This window comes from Lepus europaeus, chromosome 18, assembly GCF_033115175.1.
Source record: "Lepus europaeus isolate LE1 chromosome 18, mLepTim1.pri, whole genome shotgun sequence".
NCBI classification, from domain to species: domain Eukaryota; kingdom Metazoa; phylum Chordata; class Mammalia; order Lagomorpha; family Leporidae; genus Lepus; species Lepus europaeus.
Window position 1 is genome coordinate 23,942,827 of NC_084844.1, and position 23,744 is coordinate 23,966,570.

The 23,744-nt window shown below is 60.5% G+C and overlaps 4 protein-coding genes across 5 annotated transcripts; 1 reads left to right on the forward strand and 3 right to left on the reverse strand.

The window, feature by feature from the left end:
- Positions 1-1,996: 1,996 nt before the first annotated feature.
- MRPL10 (mitochondrial ribosomal protein L10) lies at positions 1,997-9,303 on the reverse strand. The gene is made up of 5 exons (XM_062215799.1): positions 9,226-9,303; positions 6,966-7,135; positions 4,538-4,702; positions 4,155-4,299; positions 1,997-2,946 (listed from the first exon to the last, which is right to left on the reverse strand). The coding sequence occupies exons 1-5, from the start codon at positions 9,275-9,277 to the stop codon at positions 2,690-2,692; spliced, it is 789 nt and encodes a 262-aa protein (XP_062071783.1). The 5' UTR covers positions 9,278-9,303; the 3' UTR covers positions 1,997-2,689.
- Positions 9,304-9,371: 68 nt separating this feature from the next.
- LRRC46 (leucine rich repeat containing 46) lies at positions 9,372-13,831 on the forward strand. Of its 2 annotated transcripts, none has more exons than XM_062215797.1 (8): positions 9,372-9,625; positions 9,703-9,808; positions 10,970-11,078; positions 11,975-12,021; positions 12,255-12,364; positions 12,496-12,565; positions 12,834-12,976; positions 13,220-13,831. In XM_062215797.1, the coding sequence occupies exons 1-8, from the start codon at positions 9,613-9,615 to the stop codon at positions 13,585-13,587; spliced, it is 966 nt and encodes a 321-aa protein (XP_062071781.1). In that variant the 5' UTR covers positions 9,372-9,612; the 3' UTR covers positions 13,588-13,831. The 2 variants fall into 2 exon arrangements, with proteins under 2 accessions (XP_062071781.1, XP_062071782.1); XM_062215798.1 differs by having other exon boundaries at positions 13,183-13,507.
- Positions 13,832-14,099: 268 nt separating this feature from the next.
- Positions 14,100-17,121, reverse strand: SCRN2 (secernin 2). Its single transcript, XM_062215796.1, has 8 exons — positions 17,010-17,121; positions 16,567-16,740; positions 16,167-16,348; positions 15,561-15,760; positions 15,029-15,244; positions 14,777-14,942; positions 14,505-14,685; positions 14,100-14,406 (listed from the first exon to the last, which is right to left on the reverse strand). Exons 2-8 carry the CDS (start codon positions 16,738-16,740, stop codon positions 14,248-14,250), a joined length of 1,278 nt encoding a protein of 425 aa, XP_062071780.1. The 5' UTR covers positions 17,010-17,121; the 3' UTR covers positions 14,100-14,247.
- A 5,229-nt stretch (positions 17,122-22,350) lies between these two features.
- On the reverse strand, positions 22,351-23,481 carry SP6 (Sp6 transcription factor). Its single transcript, XM_062175615.1, has one exon. The coding sequence runs from the start codon at positions 23,479-23,481 to the stop codon at positions 22,351-22,353; it is 1,131 nt and encodes a 376-aa protein (XP_062031599.1).
- Between the last annotated feature and the right edge of the window lie 263 nt (positions 23,482-23,744).

A 23,744-nucleotide genomic window follows, 5' to 3' on the forward strand; every position in this document is an offset into this window, starting at 1 on the left:
GGCCTCAAGCCAGTGGTGGTAGAGGACTTGTTCAGATGGGCATGGCCTTGACCCCAGTGAGTACCCAAGGCCATTTCCTTATTAACCCTTGCCTCTCATTTCACATCTGAAAATAGACTGCAAAATTTGGAGCCAGCGAAGGTATCAGGTTGATGGGGAAGAGACACACCGCCCCTCTGGGACACACAAGGCGGTCCAGTAGCATAGTCAGCAGAGGAGCTGAGCCCCAAAGACAGCCACGCTGAGGCCAATGCCCCCTCCCACGCATGATAAAACCCCAGAGGAGCCGGCCTGGGGCATCACCAGCTAGCTGGCCATCAGGAAGGGCCAGGCTGAGCCAGTGTCTCTCTTGGAGCACCTCTACTCTTCTGCTGGTATGCTGTGCTCACTCAATGCTAATTAAAAGTTGGCTCTTGAGAAAGATCTAAAATTCATTCAAATCAATGTGACAGCCTGACAGCTTTAAGCACAATGGAATGGGTTTCTGGGATGTGGGTTTTTATTTTTAAAATAATTGATTTGTTTGAAAATCAGCATTACACAGAGAGAGGGAAAGACAGAGATCTTCCATCCACTGGTTCACTCCTCCAAATGGCTGCAATAGCCAGGGCTGGGCCAGGCTGAAGTCAGGAACTATGAACTTCTTCCAGGTCTCCCACGCGGGTGCAGGGGCCTAAGAACTTGTGCCGTCTTCCACTGCTTTCCCAGGCCATAGCAGGGAGCTGGATCACCAGTGGAACAGCTGGGACTCAAACTGGCATCCCATGTGGCTTAACTCACTACAGCACAGCACCAGCTCTGGGATTTGGTGTTTTTTTTTTTTTTTTTTTTAACAAGAATAAGTTGATGTTCCAAGTAATTATTATTATTATTATTATTTGACAGGCAGAGTGGATAGTGAGAGAGAGAGACAGAGAGGAAGGTCTTCCTTTTTGCTGTTGGTTCACCCTCCAATGGCCACTGCGGCCGGCGCATCGTGCTGATCCGAAGCCAGGAGCCAGGTGCTTCTCCTGGTCTCCCATGCGGGTGCAGGGCCCAAGGACTTGGGCCATCTTCCACTGCCTTCCCGGGCCATAGCAGAGAGCTGGCCTGGAAGAGGGGCAACCGGGATAGAATCCGGCGCCCCAACCGGGACTAGAACCCGGTGTGCCGGCGCCTGTTAAGCCACAGTGCCGGCCTGGGGATGTGGGTTTTTAATAGTGGGGCCTCAGGCATAGCCAGCAAGGTTCCTCTCTGGTCCCAGAAATGCCACAGGCCACTGCTCCTTCCACCTGATGCCCACAAGGCCTTGGTTTTACTTCAGGGGTCTCGCACCCCTCTCACGGATGTCTACTGTCCAGGCTTGCTCAGGGCCTGGACACTGTTGTGGGTCATCCAGGGAGGGACACGGTTAGCACCTGGCAGTGTCTGGGATGTGGGCAGAGCCACTCCAGCAGCCCAGGGCAGCACTAGGCCAGCGCAGCTCTGGCATCCGGGAGCCTCAGGGGTCTCTCAGGTCACTTGCCAGTGATCGAGCGTCCCTGGACACGCAGCACAGAACTGGGCACCACGGGAAGCTGGTCCTGGGCCAAGCCATAGAAAAGCTGCTGCAGGCCACCGCTGCCAGCCTGTGCCTGCCCAGGACTAAGGAGGTGCAGCACTGCGCCCAGTCCAGGAGGGAATGCTGAGCAGCCAGCCCAGCCCAACACCCACACACACCCGGAGTGCCGGCCAAGGACACCAGTGGGTAGTCTTCTCCTTACACTTCTGGCTCCCCACTCAGAGGAAGCCTCCACTTACAGCCCCCAGACGCTCCTGGTTTCCCCAGAGCCATTTTGCTCAAAACCAGCTGAAACACACGGGCTACCACGCACAGCTTCGGCTGCCGTCATGTAAGCGGTGCCATTTGTGGGAACAGGCAGGAGGGAAGAGAACGCTCTTCTGGAAGGAAAGGGAAGGAAGGCAGAGATGGCCCTGGGAGTAAGTCTACACGGAGAACAACCTTGGGCAGCAGGAATGCAAGGAAAACACATTTTATTTGATCATAAAGCCACAACCCGGCACGCCCTGAGGGCGGAGAAGTCCCATCCGAGCACACCTGGCACCCACTTCTGGGTAAGCTAAGGAGAAAGCTCTGATGTCAAAATTCAGGGTAGGTCTGGCAAGCAGAGTGGGCCTGTTCAAGTGCCCATTCCGCCACCTGCCAGCTGTGTGGCCTTGTGCAGGCTGTTCAGCTTCTCTGCCCCTCATTTTCTTCTCTGACAATGAGGGCAGCATGGTAGGGAACGAAGGAACTGAAAGACAGACATGGCTGAGCATGGAACCTGGTACTCAGCAAGCTCTCAAGGGTGCCACTCCTAGGACACTCCCTGAGCTCCTGAACGTGTGAGGGGACAGACTGGGGACCGTGATCAAGGAGGAGGCAGGGTCGGTGCCCTCATCTCTTCAGCTTCTCCTCCTTGGGCCTGGACAGCTGAAAAAGAGCCTTTGCTCGTGCCAAGTCCCAAGCCGGGAAAAGGACGGACAGTGACAGGATCCAACAGCCTCCCCTCTGGAGCCCTCTGCATCCAGCGAGGTCTGTGCCAGAGGACGCTGCTGTCGGCGGCAGCCGAGTCACAAATGCCACTCCCCACCCCAAGTTCCTCCAGGCCCCTGCACAACCAAGTGGGGCAGAGCATTTGTGTGGGCAGGGCTGGGTGAACTGGGCCGGTTAGGAGTCCGGAACAGGGCCAGGAGGGTCCGGCTTCCCGCTGGCAGACACGGCGGAGTCTCCATCTTGTTGCTGTCTGACGTACTGAGCCAGAAGGGCCGTCGCCTGCACAGGCTGCTGCTGCAGCAGGTGGTGGGTCTGAGCCGTGAGGAGGGCGAGCCCGCCGACCAGCTGCCCCTGCAGCAGGGCCAGGCTGGGCAGCTTGGAGTAGTTGACGAAGCCCTGCCTGCTGAGGATGGTGTCATCCACACAGCCACCTGCGAGGACACGGGGTCAGCCAGGCTCCTGCAAACGCCTCCTCTCTGAAGACAGCACTGCGACCCGAGGGATTTGCCTCCACTGCCCCTCTGGCCTCCCAGCCTGCCCAGGAGTCTGGTTCCTACTTGTGCCCCACCCCACACTCATTCTGTTTAGGATCGCCCCCCTCCCCTCCCCTCTCCCAGTATGCGTCCTCCCCTCTCCCAGAGCTCCAGCCTCAGAGATGGACGGCAGCCATGGCTGCCTGACTTTCCCTAACACACGGAACTGCACACTTAAAACTGGTCATGATGGAAATGTTACGTGTGTTACAACACAAAAATCAAAAAAAGAAAAATAAAAAGACCCTTGGGGAAGGGGAAGGGGGAGAAGGAGGGGGAAGACGAGCTATTACAATCACAGATCTACGGGTCTGAATTTCCAAACATGTGCGGTATGTGCCGAGTCTCAGCACCAGTGGTGTCTGGGAAGTACGGGTCATGGTTGTTCAGTACCCTTCACGCGGGGTGCTCTAAATATCTCCCTCCACGTGGGCTTCAGCACCCACTGCCCACTGTCCAACTCCAGGTGTCTGATTTTTCTCCCTCCCTGCCTTCCGCAGTCCTCCTGCCAGTGACCTGGGGCAGTGGGGTAACGCAGGTCTCATAGTGACACCATGGGCCCTCAACATCAGGCTCCACCCATGAAATAGCCCCTGCAAGAATCTCACGGTTCTGTGTTGTCAAAAATAAAAAAAATAAAAAAAATAAAAAAGGGCCGGCGCCGTGGCTTAACAGGCTAATCCTCCGCCTTGCGGCGCCGGCACACCGGGTTCTAGTCCCGGTCAGGGCACCGATCCTGTCCCGGTTGCCCCTCTTCCAGGCCAGCTCTCTGCTGTGGCCAGGGAGTGCAGTGGAGGATGGCCCAAGTTCTTGGGCCCTGCACCCCATGGGAGACCAGGATAAGCACCTGGCTCCTGCCATCGGAACAGCGCGGTGCGCCGGCCGCAGCGCGCCTACCGCGGCGGCCATTGGAGGGTGAACCAACGGCAAAAGGAAGACCTTTCTCTCTGTCTCCGTCTACTGTCCACTCTGCCTGTCAAAAATTAAAAAAAAAAAAAGAAAAAAGAATCTCACGGTTCTACCAAGACACACCTAGCAGATGGCAGCACGCTGCTGGAGTGCCCGTCCCCTTCACCCCGCCCCCAGCTGCAGGGGTGCTGGCTCACCGAGCAGTGGCAGGAAAGGCACACTCTTCAAGATCCGCACCATCTCCTTGACCTTGGGCTCCTGACTGACCAGCAGCATGTTATGCCCCACAAAAAGGGGCAGCAGGCTTTGGTACTTGGACTGCTCCAGGAAGGGCTTCAGGACCTGGGACAGCAGGAGAGAATGGCTTTTGGGGGATGAGGAGGAGGAGCCTCTCACCTCGGTCACAGGCTGCACCAGGCTCGGGCGGGAACCCCAGGGTCCCCTCAGCCCCTAAGTGCAGTTAAGGCACCCGCTGAGGGGCTGGCTCACAGAGGGAGGAGTGGGGAGCAGCACACAGCAGGTGCAGCCCCTGAGCGGGCATGAGGGCAGATGGGTGCCCCCGCCAGGGGCCTGCCCCTACCTGGTTGGGGAAGACCTTCGTCAGGATCTGGTGCCTGCACAGCTGGTGCCGCAGGAGAAGCTTGTCTTCGGCACTCAGGGGCACGTTCTGGCACACAGCGATCATCCGGTTGTCTCGGAACACCGCCGCGATCTCCCGCCGGAGGAGCCGGATGAGGCCTGTCTCCTGAAGCCAGGGAGGGACAAGCCAGGGACGTGAGCTGTCTGCTGTCCTGGCCCTTTTTGCTGCCTCTGAGAGGGGGGCTAGGGCCCCCTGTGATGCTCACCGGTGAGACAGACCAGGGACGGGCAGGACAGCTGGGCCCTGGCGTGCAGACCCATGTGACTGCCCCCACCCTCACCTGTTCACGCTCATCAGGTGACCGCTCTGGAGGGCAGTGTTCATCAAACGTGAGGACAGCTGGTGCCCTCCTTCCCACAACATCGCCCACGCACTTCAGTCTGGCGCTGTACTCCTGCTCCTGCTGCGTTATTTACCAATTACAAATACAAGATGACTCTTTCGTGGCTAAGACGGTCGCATTTTCACAGAACAAGATTCCATCTCCTTAAGGCAGTGTTTCCCACAGTTGAGAAGCGCAGGACTGGAGAATACACGGATTCTGAAGTTCTATTTCAACAGTGCGCTACCTAGAGTCCTGGTGCTGTCTGCCAAATTCTATGCACGTATCCGTACTTGCCAGTTATGGTAACGGGCCACACTGCTGGGCTCCATCCAGGCTCGAGACCTGCCTGTTCAGTAGGGTAGCCACTGGGCATGTATGGTTTTTTATACTTAAATTACAATCATATATGATCACGAATTCAGTCTCTTCGTCTCACTTCAAGTGAAGTACGGTGAGTATGGTGAGTGGCTACCACACTGGACAGGGTAGGCAGAAATGTTTCTATCAGCCCAGAGAGCTCCATTGCATGTGCTACCCTGGATTCTCTTCTAGTTATGAGGAATTATGTACTAATGGGTTAGAAAAAATTATGAAAGAAAAACTCAAGTAGGAAAATCCCATTCAATGACACTCTGTAATCTGAGCCAGGAAGGGGATATGCAATCAATTTTTTCTGGGCAAAAGCTAAGTGCTGGGAACGAGGCCCGGCCACTAACACATGGTTCATCAGACACCACTCGGCAGAATGACCCTGTCTTTGTTTCCATGGGAGGAACCCCGATGGGTGGGTGTTTTCCCACGTGTCCTGGAGGACTTGCTGCCGAGACACTCAAGTCGTCTCTCCCTCAGTGCCTGCTGCCTGACCTCAGGCCCTCGGCCTGCAGCTGGGCATCCGCTCCCCCACGTTCCAGCCTCTGGCAGGAGGGGCCGGCTCACCGGTGCTTAGGCAGCAGCAGCAAACCAGAGAACTAACATTTAGTAGGCACTATCATCACAGGAGCCACTACAGATGCATGTATTTCCCACCGGCCTTTCTGTTCTTTTTTCTATTTTCCCCATGAGGCAGAGTGACAGAGACAGGGAGACAGACAGACGCAGCGTTCCCTTCTGCTGGCTCACTCCTCAAATGCCTACAATGGCCAGGGTGGGGGCCAGAAATTCCATCCAGGTCTCCCACATGGGTGGCAGGGACCCTGATACTTGAGCCATCACCTGCTATCTCCCAGTGCCTTCACAAGCAGGAAGCTCAAGTCGGGAGCTGAAGCCAGGAATCGAACCCAGGTACTCTGGGTTCACGGTGGGAACACGGGTGTCTTAATTGCTAAGCCAAATGCCCAGCCCTTCCTGTTCTTTTTAAAGGAGAGAACCCTTCTATCATTCCTCTAGGAAAGTGGAAGCTGTGACTCCTTTACGACAGCAGAGATATTCCCCCCCAGTTCCATCTGCTTGGGCAGCTTTCACACAAAAATCAAAGAATGAAGGAAATTGGAGACAAAGAATGAAGGAAATTCAAGAGGCCTGTCCAACCCATAAAGCCCAGAGTCAGCTGCAGATTTCATTTTAAAGTATCTGGACTGGGGCCGGCGCTGTGGCGCAGCAGGTTAAGGTCCTGGCCTGAGGCGCCGGCATCCCACATGGGCACCGGTTCTAGTCCCGGCTATTCCTCTTCCAATCCAGCTCTCTGCTCAGGCCTGGGAGAGCAGTGGAAGGTGGCCCCAGTGGCTGGGCTCCCGCCAACCACGTGGCAGATATGGATGAAGTTTTGTACTCCTGGCTTCCAGGTGGTCCAGTCCTGGCCACTTGGGAAGAGAACCAGTGGATCAAAGAGCTCTCTGTGTCTTTTTTCATCATTCTGCCTTTGAAATAAATAAGTAAATCTTTTTTAAAAACAAATACAGTACCTGGACCACAGACCAAAGTAGGGAAATGAAATAATGACGTGAGGGTCTGTGGCATGGGCTCCCACTTCATGGTGGCCAGAGAAAAGGTCGCTTCAGCCCACCATCCCGCCGCCAGGCAGTGTGCACCTCGTCTCCGCCTTACCTCCTTGGGGTCGCTGGGGGGAGGCGGCAGGCATCTTGGGTTGATGGCAGGTTTGGGGGGGATGTACTCTGTTACCGCCATCAGCTTCTGCCGCTCAAAGTGCATCACGCGTCGGTGGCGGGTGACGGCCTTGGAGCCATGGCGGACAGTCTGGAGAGTGGGCAGCCGGCCTGGGAGCAGAGACGGCGACATGGTGAGATGCAGCCCCTTGGAGGCCTCGCGTGTCCCCAGTGGAGAAAACACGCAGCCTCCGCACCCTCTGGGCGGAGACAACCATGGCTCGCACAGCCAGACTCAGGACAAGGAGACGCCTGCCAGAATCCTGAATTCTAAAACCTCTTTACCAGGTGAACTTAGGTCAGCTGCTTGATCTCTTGGGGCTCCCATTTTCCCAGTTCTTCTTATGTGCAGGGATGAAGAGAAGGAGGCGGACAAAGGAGAAAATATCTTGAACACATAAAGAAAAAGTGGAAGAGGGTTGAGCAGACAGTCTTAAATGGCCAAACGGTAAACATTTTAAGTTTGGAGGCCACAGAGTGTGTTGCTAACACTCAACACCACTGAAAGCAGCCATAGACAATATACAAAGAGGCCAGGTTCCAATAAAACAGTGACCGGCCCTGCTGTAACATGCCAACCTCTAAGACAGTGGTTCTCAAAGTATGCCCTACCCCTAGTCTACCCTCCCCTAGCCAGCAAGAGCAGTATCTGGGAACTTCTTCGGCTCACAAATTCTCAAGCTCTGCCCTAGACCTGCTGAATCAAACACCCTGCAGATACAGTATAAGCCCCCGGGTGATGCCGGCACCCACTGAAGTTTGAAAACCACTGCTCTACCCGCTGCTCTGAGGCCTTCTCCTACAACGAAGCAAGAGGGAGACAAGTTACTCTGCCCGCACAGTCCTGGCAAACCCGTCTGCACCAGCACTGGAGAACACCCCTCAGAAAACCAAGCGGGGCTGGCGCCGTGGCTCAACAGGCTAATCCTCCGCCTTGCGGCGCCGGCACACCGGGTTCTAGTCCCGGTCGGGGCACCGATCCTGTCCCGGTTGCCCCTCTTCCAGGCCAGCTCTCTGCTGTGGCCAGGGAGTGCAGTGGAGGATGGCCCAAGTGCTTGGGCTCTGCACCCCATGGGAGACCAGGAGAAGCACCTGGCTCCTGCCATCGGATCAGCGCGGTGCGCCGGCCGCAGCGCGCTACCGCAGCGGCCATTGGAGGGTGAACCAACGGCAAAAGGAAGACCTTTCTCTCTGTCTCTGTCTCACTGTCCACTCTGCCTGTCAAAAATAAATAAAAAAAAAAAAAAGAAAGAAAAAGAAAACCAAGCGGGCGGGCACTCCAAAGCACTGCGCCAAAGCGACCCCTCTAACCTCCGCACGAGGGCCAAAACTAGGGCTTCCCACTGCCACCCCCTCCCGAGGCTGGGACGGGGCCCCAGAGAAACTTCAGCTGGAAGATGGCTCTAACAGTCCGAGAGCACGGAGCTTTGCTAAGGTAAAGAGCTTTTATCACCTGCGGCCACCAATCTGTTTCCAGCAGAGATGTGGAGTCAGACAGAGCTGGATTTCAATCCCTCTAACTAGCTGTGGCCTTGACCACCCACTCACTGAACTGGCCTGAACTTGCTCCCTCACCTGCAAAGAGGAGATGATAATACCTTCCTCAGAGGGTACTGGAAGATTTAAATGAGATCACGCACGTGAAACAACAGCGCTCTCTAGTAAGTACTCAGACGCATTCCTTCAACAAGTACCTGTTGACATCAGACGCCATGCCACCTGCCGCCTATGCTCAACGAATACGCTTCTGCCCTAAAGGAGTTGAAAAGTTTACTAACAGAAGACAGACGAGCAAACCAATGCGAAGTTAGACTGTGATGGGGCTAAGCAGTCGACCAAGAAGCAAGGTGCAAGACGCAGACGGCACTGGGGAGAGCTGCCCGAGAAGGTGACATCTAGGCTGGGACCTTCAGAAAGAGGCAGAATGCAAAGGAGCGGGCGCTGAGGGATCCGAGGTGAGGAAACTGCTGCGGGCGACAGCGGGGCGGTGGGGCAGAGACACCCAGCCTGGGGCTGGGGATAGACACTGTTACTGCTGACGTTACGGCTGTGAGGAGACTGGAGTCCCAGCCAACTGGGGGGTTAGGGAGGCCAGCGACCCAGCTGTGGCCAGGGCGCAGGGCTCAGAGATCACGGGAAGGGAGGAAGCAGGGGAGGGGAGACAAGGACGACGCGCCGGGAGGTCCTGAGCCGCTCCTTACCCGCCTGGGGCAGGAGACCCCCTCGCACGACCGCCACCGCGGCCGCAGCCATCTCCACCGGAAGAACGAACACACGCTGAGCGGAGGCGGAAGGAGCTAAGGATTGTGGGGCGGCGAGCGCGGGACAGGAAGCAGCGGGCTGACCCGCCGGGTGGAGCCTAGTCCGCATGCGCCGATCCAGGGCGCTGGAGCCGGACCTAACTCCGCCCAACCGGGCGTCCGGTCTCCTAGCAACGACACCTCGCTTTACTCGCGTCTCCAGCCGTACCCTGAATAATTTGCTCTGAGCTTCTCTCGCCTGCTGGGTTCCGCCACGCCTAGCAGCGGCCCTCCTTGGCTGCCCCGCAACTCTCCCTCCCGCCTCGGGTCAGCGGCCGCTTAGGTTCGATGATGCCAGGAGGTGAGAGGCGGGCGGGCGGGCCGGGGGTCAGGGCTCCAAGAACGAGGCAGGGTAACAATCGGACTCTTCCGTGACAGCGAAGCTTGTCCAGAGCCCCGAGGAAGGAGGCGTGTGCATTACTGAAGCCCTCATCACTAAGCGAAACTTGACCTTCCCCGAGGACGACGAGCTGTCGGAGAAGATGTGAGTGCAGGGGGAGAGGAGGAGGGGCGCGCAGGGGAGCTCTGCCCGCTTCTTGGCTCGTCTCTGGCTCTCTCGGCTGACACCACGCCTCCAGGCTGTGCTAACGTCCAGCTGATATCCCCTCCTTAAGTCATTGCTTCCTGTTCACCGCTCTCACACTGTCGTCACTTCTCAACACACCCCCACTGGCCTCCAGTCCCCAGCCTGGCCCCCCACAGCGTTGCCAAAGCTACCCTTTGAAATGGCAAGTCTGATGGAGCTGACCCTCCTGGAGGCTCCCTAGCCTCTCCGTTACCTCCGGAGGAAATCCAACTGCCTTCGCAGGAGCGGACCTCTGCTACCGGTCCAGTCTGATCTGCAGCTTCTCATACCGTAGCACCTTACTACGGAGTGTGTGTGTGTTGGGGGAGGGGGTACCACGGGGAGCTTGTTACAAATGAAGAATCTAAGGTCCACCCCAGGCCTGCTGAATCAGAACCTGCAATTTAATGGCCCCAAAGTATTCATGGGTACTTGAAAACCAAAAAGGGCTGGATTAGTGCACTAGTCACTCAGCTGGAAATGCTGTTTCCCCACCCCCACCCCCTTCCTACCTACATCCCACTCTCCCGTCACTTCCTCCAGGAAGCACTCCCTGACCCCCCTACTCTGGACTTGGTGCTCAGCCCAGGTACTCCCATGGACTTGCCCCTGTCACCCACTTGTCCGACATGTGTAGTGTGCCTCCCTGACAGTGACGGGCAGCGATTCTGCCATTTGTCACTAGTAGGCACTCAGTAACTGCTGTGGGATTAATGAATGGATGGGTGGAACAAGTGATTTGTTTCCTTCTGTGGCCACTCAAAAGGGAGGTAAGGAAGGAGCTTCCTGCAGAAGTGGTCGCCATCTCTGACCTTCCAAGCTGGCCCCAGGAAGCCTTCCTCCAGGCCCCATCTCCTAGATGACCCTTACTCCCCCGTCCCTCCGATCCTTCCCAGTGCTCCCAGCAGAGAGCCAGGCCTCCCAGTCTAGCCAGTTTCAGGACCTGCACACCACCTCCGGAGCCAGGAAACTGCTCCTGGTATCTGATCAAAGTCGCTGAGCCAGCCACCTCTTGTCCCCTCCCCTGCGAGCGGCCACAGCGATGGCGCCCTGTCAAGCACCCCGCCCGCATGCTCCCAGGTTTCACACTCTTGCTGAGCTGCAGACCGTCCGCCTGGACCGGGAGGGCATTACCACCATCAAGAACCTTGAGGGCCTGAAGAACCTCCACAGCCTCTATCTGCAAGCGGTAATGTCCCGTCTCCTGCCCCTGCTCTGCCTCACCCGCCGTGCGCCGCGTCTGGCTGATGTCAGAGGAGCCAGGCGGGTCCTCCTGTCAGTCCCTGGTGTGCACTCAAACCATCCCCATGAGTCGGGGCTGCTCCCCCTAAACAAACGGGTCCTGCGCATGCTCCTGGATCACTCCCTGGGCTCCCGAGGCTTCCCATCTCTCCCGTGAGGTAGCTCAAGCCCACTTCCTGTTTTGAAGATGAAACCACGCAGACTCCCCTACACCCTGCAGGTCCTTGGTGGTGGTGGTGTTTGCTTTTTTTTTTATGATTTATTTTGAGAGTTAGAGAGAGAGAGATCTTCCATGTGCTGGTTCAGTCCCCAGATGGCCACAATGGCCAGCCCTAGGCCAGGAAGTGGAGCAGCTGGGATTTGAACCGGCGCAAGTGGAGCAGCTGGGATTCGAACCGGCGCCCGTGTGGGATGCGATGCTGGCTTTACCTGCTGCTCCACAATGCCAGCCCCTTTTGGTTGCTCTTCAGCCTTTCCTGGGTTACACACACCCAGCTCCTTTGCCCTTCCCCCAGAGACTTTACAAATCAAGTCAGTACCCGCCCACTGTCCTCTCCCTGTGTACCAGCCACCACCAAGGCCTTTTCCATTCCCAGGGTGGCCCCTCGGTTTCCTTCTCAGATTCCCTGGTCATGCTTTGGTTGTGGGGTCAGAGGAATATCCTTGGGTCTATTAGGCCAGCCCCGTCTACCTGGAGAACACAATTCAGCTTTCCCAGGGCGGTGACAACTAGTCAAGGAGTAGGGTGACCACGGCCAGAGTGGTTGTGGTCCTGGGGCCTTGATCCCTTAGAGGGACCCCCACCCAGCTGGCCGTCCGCAGCTGTGTTTCCTCTTCCTGCAGAACAAGATCCAGCGGATTGAGAACCTGGCTTGCGTGCCCTCCTTGCGGTATGTGGGACCGGGGCTCAGGCCGCGGAGGCGCAGGCAGAACTTGGCAACACCCTGAAGACCTGGTTCAGATCTCTCTGAGCCTGGCTCCTCATCAGCGGGGCACACAGCAAGCCCAGGAAGTCATGTGCCCCACGTGCCAGCCAGGGGGCCCAGGGGGCTGGCGCCTTCCTCCCCTCCCCCCCAGTTGTCCTGATTCAGCCCTGGCTCTACATCCCACTCTTTCCCTCCAGCTTCCTGTCTCTGGCAGGGAACCGAATCAGGCAGGTGGAAAACCTCCTTGGTCTCCCGTACCTCCAGTTCCTGGACCTTTCCGCGAACCTGATAGAAACGCTGAAGCTGGGTAGGAGCTGCCTGGCCCTGGCTCATGGGCCATGCCCACATCTCCCTGTGCTCCACCCCCACAGCCCCCAAGGATGCAGCGGGTGGGCAGGAAGGTGGGTGAGACGCTCAGGCCCTCTCTGCACTGTGCAGATGAGTTCCCCCACGGCCTTCTCATCCTCAACCTGACCGGCAACAGCTGCACCACCCAAGATGGCTACAGGTGAGGCGGGGCTGAGGGAGAGCAAGGTGCTGGCCTGGCTCCTCCTCGAACTCCCCGGGGCTCCCTCTCAGCCTCAGACGAGGGGGCCTCATCCATGGCACCCTTCTTCCTGGATCACTCCCTCGCCCCTTCTGTTCCCAGCCCCTGAGCTCTAAGGTCCCATCTCCTGCCCGGGAGCTGCCCCTCCCAGGTGAGGGGGCTGTGGCTGCTGCCACTGCATTGGCCCCCTCCCCAGCGCCACCCCACCCCACGGGTGTTCGCCCTGTAGGGAGCGGGTGACGGAGGCCCTGCCACTGCTCCTGGACCTGGACGGGCAGCCTGTGTTGGAGCGCTGGACCTCAGACGAGGAGAGAGCCTCAGGCGATGAGGACGAGTTCCCGGAGCTCAGTGGCCCATTCTGCTCAGAGCGAGGTGACACTGTCTTCCCCAGCGTGCAGCCTCCCCGGGGCCCCACAGGCCCTGTCCTGCGGGCCATGGGGGAAGCTGAGATTTCAGTGGGGTTTGGGTAGGGTGGCTCCGGCCCAGATCACCAGCTGGGCCAGAGGTGGTGGGCAGTGCAGCCAGGGCCGGGTGTCAGTCCGGGGCAGGTGGTCACCTCCCCCCCCCCCCCCGGCTAGGGATGGCAGGGGGTCAGAGCCTCCCTGGCCCTCACAGGCTTCCTCAAGGAGCTGGGGCAGGAGCTGAGCAGCCACAAGGAGCGCAGGCAGCAGGCAGCCCTGACCGAGCACCTGCTGAGGATGGAGACAAAGCCCGCCCTCGCCAGCCTGCCCCCGCGGCCACTGCTGGAGGAGCAGCCCACAGCTGGGGACAGCAGCCCCTCTGCCACTCCCAGGCAAGAGAAAGAGATGCCCCCTGAAGCCCCCTCCTCTTCCCTGGCATCTTCTCCCACCAAAAAACCCTGTGCTCTGGCTCCCAGGGCCCAGCAAAGCTCCCAGGCAAGGAAGGGCCCCCACACGGCCACAGCCCCCAAGACCTCTGGGGTTGGGGCCACCAGAACTGTGACCAAAAGAGCTAAGAAATAAAACCCCTGCGGCGGCAGCCCTGCCTAGTGAAGCGACCGCGCTTCTTGTGGTCACTAGGGGCCCTGGGGGAGGCACCAGTAAAGCCACCAGGAGGCAGGACGCACACAGCCCAGGGAGCAGCCTGGCTCCAGGAGCGGCTTCTCGGTCCCCAGGGGCTGCCAGGGGCGGGCACACCTCGGGGCCCGCCTGGGGGTACGGGAAGTGGGCACCACTCCTACGGCTGCCATCCCAGGCAGGCACAGCTTACTGCCATCCCTAGGGAAGGCCTTCCCCAGTCCAAGCCAAGGACCAAAATCCCATGGTCCTAACTGTCCCCAAATAGTAGGCAGTGGCCGTGCCCTGGGGGACCCCGGGGAGGGAGGCTCACTTCCTGTCCCTGCGGCCCCTCCACAACCTTCAGGCTGGGCCCTATCACCCACTTCACAAGAATCTGCTGCCCCGTAGCCAGCTCAGGCCTGCCCTTGGCCCTTACTTGGGTTTCCTACCCACACCGGACTTGAAATCCAGTTCACTGACCGAGAAATAAAATGTTTATTAAAGCCCAGGCCAGCAGGCCGCTCAGAGAGCAGCCAGGGATCTGCCCAACTCCACCGCCCAGGCTCGGGGCAGTTGGCCCAGGGGGTTGTTGGGTGCCCACGCCAGGCCAGCAGGAGCTCATGCTCAGCCATAGGCCTGGCTCTCTCTCTGCACGAAGACCTGGAAGAGGCCAGCCAGCTCCTGGGGCGATGGGTGCCACTCGCCGGCCAGCAGCCCCCGCACAGCCTCCAGGCCTTCCTGCTCCAGATCCCGCTGCTTCTGCTGCAGCTGCTGCCCTGGACCCTGCAGGGAAGGGGCCGGGCAGGGGGCTCCGTCCAGGACTGGCCACCTCCACCTCACACAAGCGGGAGTGGGGCGAGCCCCTTGACCCTGGGGGTTACCTGCTCACTCTCCATCAGCCCCAGGGCCGCCTGGTGTCCCCGGTAGAGGGCGTGCCTGCGATCCACCTGCGTCTGGAATCGGGGCAGGGTCCGGACAGGGTCCTGTGCTCCGAAAGTGGGGGATAAGACCTGGGGGGCCGGGGCCACCCCCACTCCGAAGACGAAAGGCTTGAACACGGACCTGGGGGGCCACAGATGGAAGGACTGAGGCGGGCGGCCTCCTCTCCCCTCCTCTGCATGTCTCCAGCCTTCCCCAGCTCCGTCCTGCTCACCTGGACGGGTCAGGCGTGGCAGTGAGGAAGTGCACGCAGGGCTGCGTGGGATCCCGGGGCAGGACGGACACCATGCTGGCCGTGGTGCGGAAGCCGCCGGAATCCATGCAGATACCACTCTCCTTGTTCCTGAGGATGTCCATCATCGCCTGGGCCGTGAGGGCCCCTGCCGGGGAGCGGAGGGTGAGCTGGGGCGGCTGGGCGCAGGGCAGGGTGCTGGCCCCCAGGCCCGTCCTGCCCGCCCCTGCGGACCTTGCCGGTGCCGCAGCAGCTCCTGCCCGGCCCGGAAGCGGGCCTTGGCGGCCTCCATGCGCACAGGCTGCTGGGTCAGGGAGAAGACCTGAGCGAAGTCGAAGGCGCCCTGCCCATCCCACCAGCCCTGGGCCCGGGCGTGGGTCCGAAGCTCCGGGTGTTCGGCCGAGATGTCCGTGCCAATGCTCAGCTGGTTGGACAAGTTACGGGCCCCCTCTGTGGAGGAGATGGGGGGTCATCCACATGTCTTGATGCACCTGCTCTCTGCTGGCACCAGGCGAGGCACTGAGGACACAGGGTGATGAGAACAAGCTACCCGCCTGGAACCTACGGGAGCGAGGGGGAGATGAACAAAGCGAGTGCCGAGATAAACAGAGGTGTGCGCTGGGCCAGCGCCGTGAAGGAGATGGAAGCCTGACCACCCTGAGAAGTCCAGGAAGGCTTCCCAGAGGAAGCAGGAGGCTGAACCACAAAGGCTCACTGCCCAGAGCTCTGCCCCTGCATCAGGCCAGCATGGGAGGGGGCGCCTCACCCTGGATCCTCTGTGCGGCCCACAGCCTCCCGGCCGTCTCCAGCACCCACGCCTCCGTGCGGTCGGCCAGCAGGAAGGTATTGTGGTAGCAGAAGGGCGTGGGGTCCTCCCGACAGCTGCCCCCCTGCCCGTAGCGTCCCAGCAAGCCCGTGATCACCTGCCAGGCCTCCCGGGCAGAGGTGCTCCGCTCTAAGGCCAGCCTGGCAGAGAGAGAGAGAGAGGTCACACGGCCCATCTGCTGGCCTGGACCGTATTAAAACACAACGATGCCAGCACTTTCCAAGCTGTGCTCTGAGGGTCCTGTGCAGGGCCTGAAACTTGGTCCCCAACCTGCCCGCAGACACAGCTCCCTCCCCTCCCTCCGTGGATGGGTTCCATGAATCCAGCCTCCGCACAAACAGCTGTAACACCGCTGCCCTATCTGTGCAGGAGAGGCTCCTCGGCCTAGGCAAAGGGAGGTAGCATGCGGCAGGGGCAGGGCGGCCTCCCCCAGAAGGCCCAAGGGCAAGGTCAGCAGAGAGGACCCTGGGAGCTGGAGGTGGGGGTGGGGAGCCCAGCGCCTGAACTCTGCCCTCAGATTTCTAGTGTGCGGGGCAGGGGCCACACCTGAGCAGGTCCATGCCCAGCAGGGCTTCCCCCTCGCCCACCGGCTCCTTGGTCCACACGGCCTCGTTGCCTATACAGACGCCGTGCTCATTGGCGCCCATCTCGGCACCCCACAGCCAAGCGGGGCGGCTGAGAACCACAGCGTGTGTCTTCGACACCTGTTCCACCTCGATGTAGGTGCACTGGTGGGAAGGGAGAGGGGAAGAATCCGCTCAGGCGAATCTCAGGGAGGAAGGTCTCATACCCATTTTACAGGTGAGCCGACTGAGGCCGGCAGGCTTGAGTAACCCTCTGAGTAACCAGCTCCAGATCTGGCAGCCTCCCAGGCGTGGGGAGCAAGGGAACACTCAGAAAGGTGCCCCCACCTGCCCCTCCCAGCACCCCATGGGGCCTACCCCACCTGGAGCCGGCTCCCAGGGACGTGAGTGCCTGCTGGTACAAACACCACCTCCTGCACCTCGTCCCGGGGTCGGTCTGAGTTCTTGGCAAAGATCACGGCCGGGATGGCGGAGGCAGGGGGCACGGAGACAAAACAGTCGCAGGAACACGGGGGGTCAGGGCTGGGCGACGCCATCTGGGGAGAGGCGGGGGCGAGTGTGTCCCTCCCAGGCCACCTCTCCACAATCCTGGCCGCGGCCACACGCGCAGCGCAAGACGCTGCCGCGGGCGCAGCACCGCGCACGGCGTGCACAGCCGGCGCACCCGCCGCTCCCCAGGCTCCGAGGGGGTCCTGTCCCTGCGGGGAGCCCTGGCCCTTAGGGGCAGTCGTGGGAACATCTCCAACCCTTCCTCCCGCCCGGAGTTCTCCCGCGCACGCCCAGAGCCCGCCCCGCTCCCGCTCACCGCTTCTCGGCGTCCCCAGGACTGGAATGCCCCTCTGCCCCTCCAAGACCCCCAGCCTGCCGCCCGGCACCGCCTCCTCGGCGTCGGGTCAGGTGCGTCCCATTGGGCGGGCGCTCCCTGGTGACCTGGAAGGCCTTGCGCCCCGGGGGCGGACCGGAACCTGCAGTCCCGGCATTGCCCAGCAGGGCGCGCGCCGGCACCACTTCTCGGAGCTCCTAGCTGGCTGCGGGCCCAAGGGCCGGGACGCCGCGGCGGGGTGGGTCGTCGTGGGGGAGCTGAAGCGGGGAGTGGAAAGGAGCCCTCGTGAACAGGGAGGATTTGTCAGAGCGGGGACTTGTGGGGCATCTGGAGATTAAGGAAGAGCCTCAGCCACTTAAATCCTGGCTTGAATTCCCAAGGGGCAATCCTAGGCCGGTGGCGCCTCCGTAATAAGATCTTCTGAGCCCTCCGAAGCCGGGAGGTGGAGGAATAACTTAAGTTAATGCACTGTTTATTTATCTTTATTTCTATATTTATTTCAAAACCAGAGAGACAGAGACAGAGCTCAAATCCTCCGATTCACTCCCCAAGTGCCCCCAAAGGAGCCAGGAACTCCATCCCTGGCTCCCACGTGGAAGGCAGGAACCGAGTACGTGGGCCAGCATTCGCTAATGCATCAGGAGGAAGCTGGATCAGAAGCGTGCAGCAGCCTGGAGTGGAACCAGGCCCTGGGTAGGCGGCGCTGGCATTCTGCCACTCAACTCACCCCGCCACAACGCCCACCCTGGTCAGGGTCTTGCTGTTCTCATGGCGAAGGTCTTTCACCTCCTTGGTTGCATTAACTCCTCGGTCTTCTATTTTGGGTAGCTGTTGTCAATGAAATTCCTTGAGCTGCTTTCTGAATCGTTGGTTTGGTGTATAGAAATGCTACTGGTTTTTGTGCACTGAACTTTGTATCTTCTGACTTCCTTGTGTGTGTTCGCCTAGTCCTGACCAGTTTTTGGTGGAGTTTGGTTCCTGAGGTTCTTTCCTAGCCTGCACTGCCAGGGGGCTGAGCAGTCAGGCACAGCAGGAGGCGAAGGCGGCTTTGGGTGCAGTGCTGGGAGGGGGCTGGGAGGTTGCTATCAGATGTTCTCCAAACAGAAGCCGGAGCTGATGAGCACGGGGCGCCAGCATCTGGCTGCAGGCTGGCGGGCTCACTCCCTGCATTTCCCCAGCACCTCGCAGTGGGGCCCCAGCAGGCAGCAGGGAGGCCTGGAGACGCCACAGCACAGCCCCAGGCGTCCTCAGTTCCCAAGCTAGCCTATCTGTCACTTTCCCATTCCCGATTACATTCACCCACACCAAAGGGACTCTACCCCCACTTCCCAGGATTGGGGATGGCCCAGAGAGGTCGCGTCCAGGGTCAGCTCAGATGTTCTGACTTCCCTGGCCCCTCCAGGACTATCCGCCAGGGAGCCACATCTGGGGGGTCAGAGGTGGCCTTGGGCTCTGCTGGGGAGTGGGGCAGGCCAGGCAAGCAGCATTGCAAGGGAGCGTCAGAGCCTCACCAAAGGCCCCCGCTAAGAATGCAGGTCAGCGGGAGGAGCTGCCCGGGAGGAGGGGCAGCCCGGCCCTGCCCAGACAGGCCCAGCCGGCCCTGCGGCTGCCCTCCTGGCCCTGGGGGCAACCATGGGGGGGGGGACACAGGAGGGTCATCAGGTTCCAGGGTCTAACTCCCCCAGAACCAGAAGACAAAAGAGGCACCCGCAGGAGCCGGGCAGGCACAGAGCCGCAGGCAACTCGTCTGTCTCTCTTCCCAAGCTGCCAGGTTCCCTTAAAAACCCAAAATGTATGTTTTTAAAGATCTATTTTATTTATTTATTTGAAAGTCAGAGTTACACAGAGAGGGAGTAAGAGAGAGAGATTTTCCATCTTGCTGGTTCACTCCCCAAAATGGTTCACTCTACAAAGACTGGGGCTGGATCAGACTGAAGCCAGGAGCCAGGAGCTTCATCTGGGTCTCCCACATCGGTAGCAGGGGCCCAAGGACCTGGGCCATCCTCAGCTGGTTTCCCAGGAGCATTAGCAGGGAGCGGGATTGGAAGTAGAGCAGGCGGGACGCGAACGGGCACCCATATGGGATATTGGCATTGTAGGAGGTGGCTTAACCCATTACGCCACAACGCCTGCCCCTTCACCCTAATGTTTCTGATTCCCCCATCCCAAAGTGCCCTGAAACCTCGTGCCCCACACTCTCCGGATCAAGGGATGGAACGGGCCAGAGCTGGCTTGAGAAGCTGGCTTGGGGTCAGGGAGTGGGGGTGGGGTGGGCAACGGGAATCCCCCTGGGGGAAAACGAGAATTTTAGCCAAAAAGAGATGGGAGGTGGGAGAACACGGTCACCCAGCCCATGCCTCTGCAGGCCCCTCTACCCGCCTCCCCGAGAGCCAGGCTCATTTTCACAAGGTCTTTAACTCAATCGCTTGACACGAATTAGGCACCCACGTGTGCTGGCACTGGGCGGCCTGGGAAAGTGTGCACAGGTGGGAATTTCTGCCGGCTCCGGGGGCGGCGCGCGCGCTGGGTCCAGCGAGGGATTTTTGTGTGCATGGCGGTTGTGTAACTGCGGCAGCCAGGAGTGGCGGCCGGAGCCTTTCCCGGGTGCCTTCCAGCTGGGCAGGCGCCCATCAGATATCTGGCTGCCTTTCATCGCCTTGTCCCCGATAGGGATCACCCTGGGTGACGAAATCGCTGTCAGTCACCCCCACCTCACTCAGAGCCAGAGGGCCAGCCGGCATACACACCCCCACGGGGGCGGGGGCCGAGAGCCTGGCTCGGCTTGGGAAGGGAGAGAACTGGGGTTCATAGCAGGGGAGGGGAAGAGGGGACTTGTGTGTGGAGGAGGCGGGAACTGTCTAGAACTATCTGCTCCCTCTAGGTGCAGAGCAGCGAGGGCTCTCCCTCCTGCAGCCCCAACCCTCTCCAGGGCAGGGTCAACCCCGCCTCCCCAACCCCAATCAAATGGAGATGAAGCTGCCCCCGGGGCTGCGGGATCAAAGAGAAGGGTCCACCCCACCCTGCAGCCCGGAGCCGGTCCTCGACGCTGAGGACGGAGCTGGGAGACAAATGAAGCAACAGAGATGTCGTTGATGACTTTATTGTTGCATAAAAAACACAGGCTGTTTCTTCCTCCTCCTACCCTCCCAAAGTGGGTTCACAGCAGTTCAAGAAAAAAAATCCTACATTTTCCTCTAGGGAGGCTGCCTGGAAGGGCAGGCAGCCAAGCCACCGAGATCTATCAAAGTAGGGAGCAGAAGACCCCTCTCCAGAGCCCCGACCTGCATACCTTAGAGCTAAGGGCCTCTGGGGGGGGGAGCCATGTGCCCCCCAACACCCAAGTGGGAGTTCCCCTTAGAATGGCCACTGGACAAGGCTGTCTTGGTAGCACAGGGAGGGGGTGGCTGGTTTCGATGGGTGGAGAAGGCATCCCACACCCACAGCGCCCTCCTTCCTCCCCCACCCCCACCTGGCCAGGCAACCTTCAGCCTTGGCCCACTCCCCTCCTGCCCCCAGCCCTCTCAGGGAGGAAGGGGACAGCGGGCTGGGTTAGCAGAAGGCAGGGGAAAGGGAGAGGGAGAATCGAGAAAGATCATTACTTCTTAAACTACCCCAGGCCCCGGGGGCCCTCAGGGAAGCCCCTCTGTCCCTGTTAAGGAAGGCCCCTTTCTACACAAACATGTATTCCCACCCAAATCCCAGCCCCCACGTCCCATACAGCTCCCAGTCCTCAGACTGGGCCCCAGCACCCCCAAGGCAGGAAGAGACGCTGTGGGCCTAGGCCCTAGACCTTGGACGGGGTGAACAAGATGGGGTCTCAGAAGACCCCAGGCTCAGTAGAGAAACACACACACACACACACATACACACATGCACACACAGGTGCACAAGACATGCACACACACACATGCCCTAATATTAAATAAAATACCCTTTGCTTATAACTTAAAAATCAATACACAGCTAATCCCTGCAGAGGGCTCTGGGTGGAGAATGGGGAGCGAAGCGAAGAGGGAGGTCAGAGGGATTTTAGGCCCAGGGAAGTCCCCAGCCCTAGGGTCCCGTGGCCTGCCAGACCCTTCCCTCCCGGGACCAGCTCCTCTCCCCAGTGCCTGGCCCAGCCTCTGCTGGGCCCCTCCCCACCCCCACCCCCAAGATCCCAATCCACCTGTATTTCTAGCATCTAAAGGAGAAGGGGCCAGGTGGGGACAGCTTCTTGGACGTCACCTCTGATGGCAGAGAAGGCCATCAGAGGGAAGACAGCGCCTGCACGGGAGAGGACTTTCCCCTGGGTGAGCTGGGGAGGAAGCAGCGTCCTGAATGCACACTCTACAGGGGGACGGGGTGGGGCAGGGGCTGGCCAGGCAGCCCCAGCGTCCTGCACTCCAAGTGGGAACAGCTAGAGGGGTCTCTGCTGGACACCCCCAAGGGGAAGGCAACTGATGGGAACCTCCGGGAGAGAACTACAGCAATTCTAGAGCTGCGGCTGCTATGGGAGCCTTGGAAACCTACCTAGGGGCACAGACCGGAAGCTGCACTACAGAGCTTGCTTTTTTTAAAAAAAAAGACCAAGAGTCCAGGACTGCACGGGAGCGGAGACGGAAGCGGGTGGTAGCGCGCATCCCCTCGACGAGTCCCTCTCTTTCCTTTTAGAGGGGGGTTTCCCTGCACTCCCCCCCCCCCCCCGCCTCTGTTCTCCGCCCCATAGTTCTGGCCTGAACACTGTGCGGGATTGCTACCCTCTTCAATCCTGGCTCCACTGGACTGGGTCTGGAAGGGTTAAAACGGAGGCGCGTCAAAATTTCTATAACAGCTACAGACACGCCCCCAACCTAGGGGGTCCCCCCCATCTCGGGGGGGCCCCCTCCGGAAGCCCCAGGACTCAGGCACCAGGAGGCTGAGGAAGGAGACCAGGCCCCTTCGGGCTGCTCCGGGGGCGCTTCCGTGTCCAGGTTCCCAGGCCTGCAAGGACGCGTCTGACAGCCACCCCTCTCCCCGCGCCCCCGGCCGGCCCGCCCCGCTCCGCTCCGGGCCGCTCTCCCCCTCCAGCCGCCGCAGGGGTGCCCACCCCCACCCCCGCCCGGGGCCCTGAGCTGCACGCACGGCTCCTCCCGGCCCCGTCGGGCAAACACCTTCCGTCCAGCCCCGAGCCCACATGGCTCCCGCAAGCGCCCGACTCCCCGTCCCCGCACCGCTCTCCCTCCCGCACAATAAATAACCGCCTTCCCTGTTACTGAAGCCGGCCCCGAGGACGTCGGCCTGGGGACTCTTGCGACGCCCCCACCCCACCCCGGAGCCGGGCGACGGGCGGCACCCGCGCAGCTCAGTTGGAGGGAGGCGCGCTGCCCTCGGCCTCCCGCTTGCCTTTGCCCCCGGGGGGCTCCACCGCGCCGCCGGCCTTGCCCTCGCCCTGCGCCGCGCCGGCCGCCTCCTCCTTGGCGCCCTCGTGGGTCTTCATGTGCTTGGCCAGGTGGTCGCTGCGCATGAAGACGCGGCTGCAGACCGCGCAGGGGAACTTCTTGGTGCCCGTGTGGGTCTGGAGGTGGCGCTGCAGCTCGTCGGAGCGCGTGAACCGCTTGCCGCAGAAGAGCCAGTTGCACACGAAGGGGCGGTCGCCGCTGTGCCAGCGCAGGTGCGCCTTCAGGTGCGACGTCTTGGCGTAGGCCTTCCCGCAGCCCGGGATGTGGCAATTGTGCAAATGCTTCTTCTTGCCCCCGTCGGGCCCGCACGGTGCCCCCAGTCGCTCCGCCTCCAGACAGTTGGGGCAGCGACACACGGTCTGGCCTGAGCTGCGAGGCACCGACCGCCGGGAACCTTTAGGCCGGGTCGCCCCGTCCAGACTGGAATCCAGCCCTTGGGACTCCGGGGCAGCCGCTTCCAAGGCCTTAGCCCCGTCGGGTGGCCCCAGGAGGTGCTGCCCTCCGGCGGCTGGGAGGAGGTGGTGCGGGTGCGGGTGCGGCGGCGGGGCGCAGAGCTGGTGGTCGCCGACGTAGCCCCCCAAGCCGGCCTGCAGCGCCCCCGGGTGGCCAGGTGAGGTTAGCGCGCCCTGAGTGTGGGGGAGGTCCATCCAGCTGGTGCCCGGATGAAGGTCCCACCAGGAGCCATCCTCCGTGCCTGGGTGAGTCGGCCGGAACCACGATTCGTAATGGTGGGACATGTCCGGCTGCAGGAGCTTGGAAAAGGGTCCCGGGGCCAAGGGACTGTCGCTTTCCAGGTCCTCGCAGGTCACCCGCGAGGAGGCCCCCGGCAACTCATAGCCCTGTGAGAAGTCCACCTCCGGGCCCAGCGGGAGGCTCTGCAGCTCGGCAGGCTGCAGCGGGGATGGGTAGTCCCCGGCCTCCGGGCTCGTGTGGCCCTGGTATGTTTGGAGAGGCTGCAGGTCGAGGCGCGGCGGCGAGGCGTGAGGCGCGTCCGTGTGCTGGCTGCCCAGAGAGCCGCAGACAGCGGTTAGCATTGCCGGGGTCCGGGGTGGGTGGGGGACAGGGACGGTCAGGGGCACCTCAGATGGGACCTAGAGGAAGCAAAGCGGAAAAGAGGTGAGGAAAGTCCCCGGCTTTCGCTCCTGACCCAGATCCCCTCCTCCCAAAGTGCTCCTCTCTGGCCCCCAGGGAAAACACGTTGGTGCTTTTGGGTGGGGACTGGGGAATTTGGGAGTGCTAGGGAGGGTTGCGGATGTGCGGGGCTCGGGCAAGGGCAGAGCAGGATGGAGATCTGCCT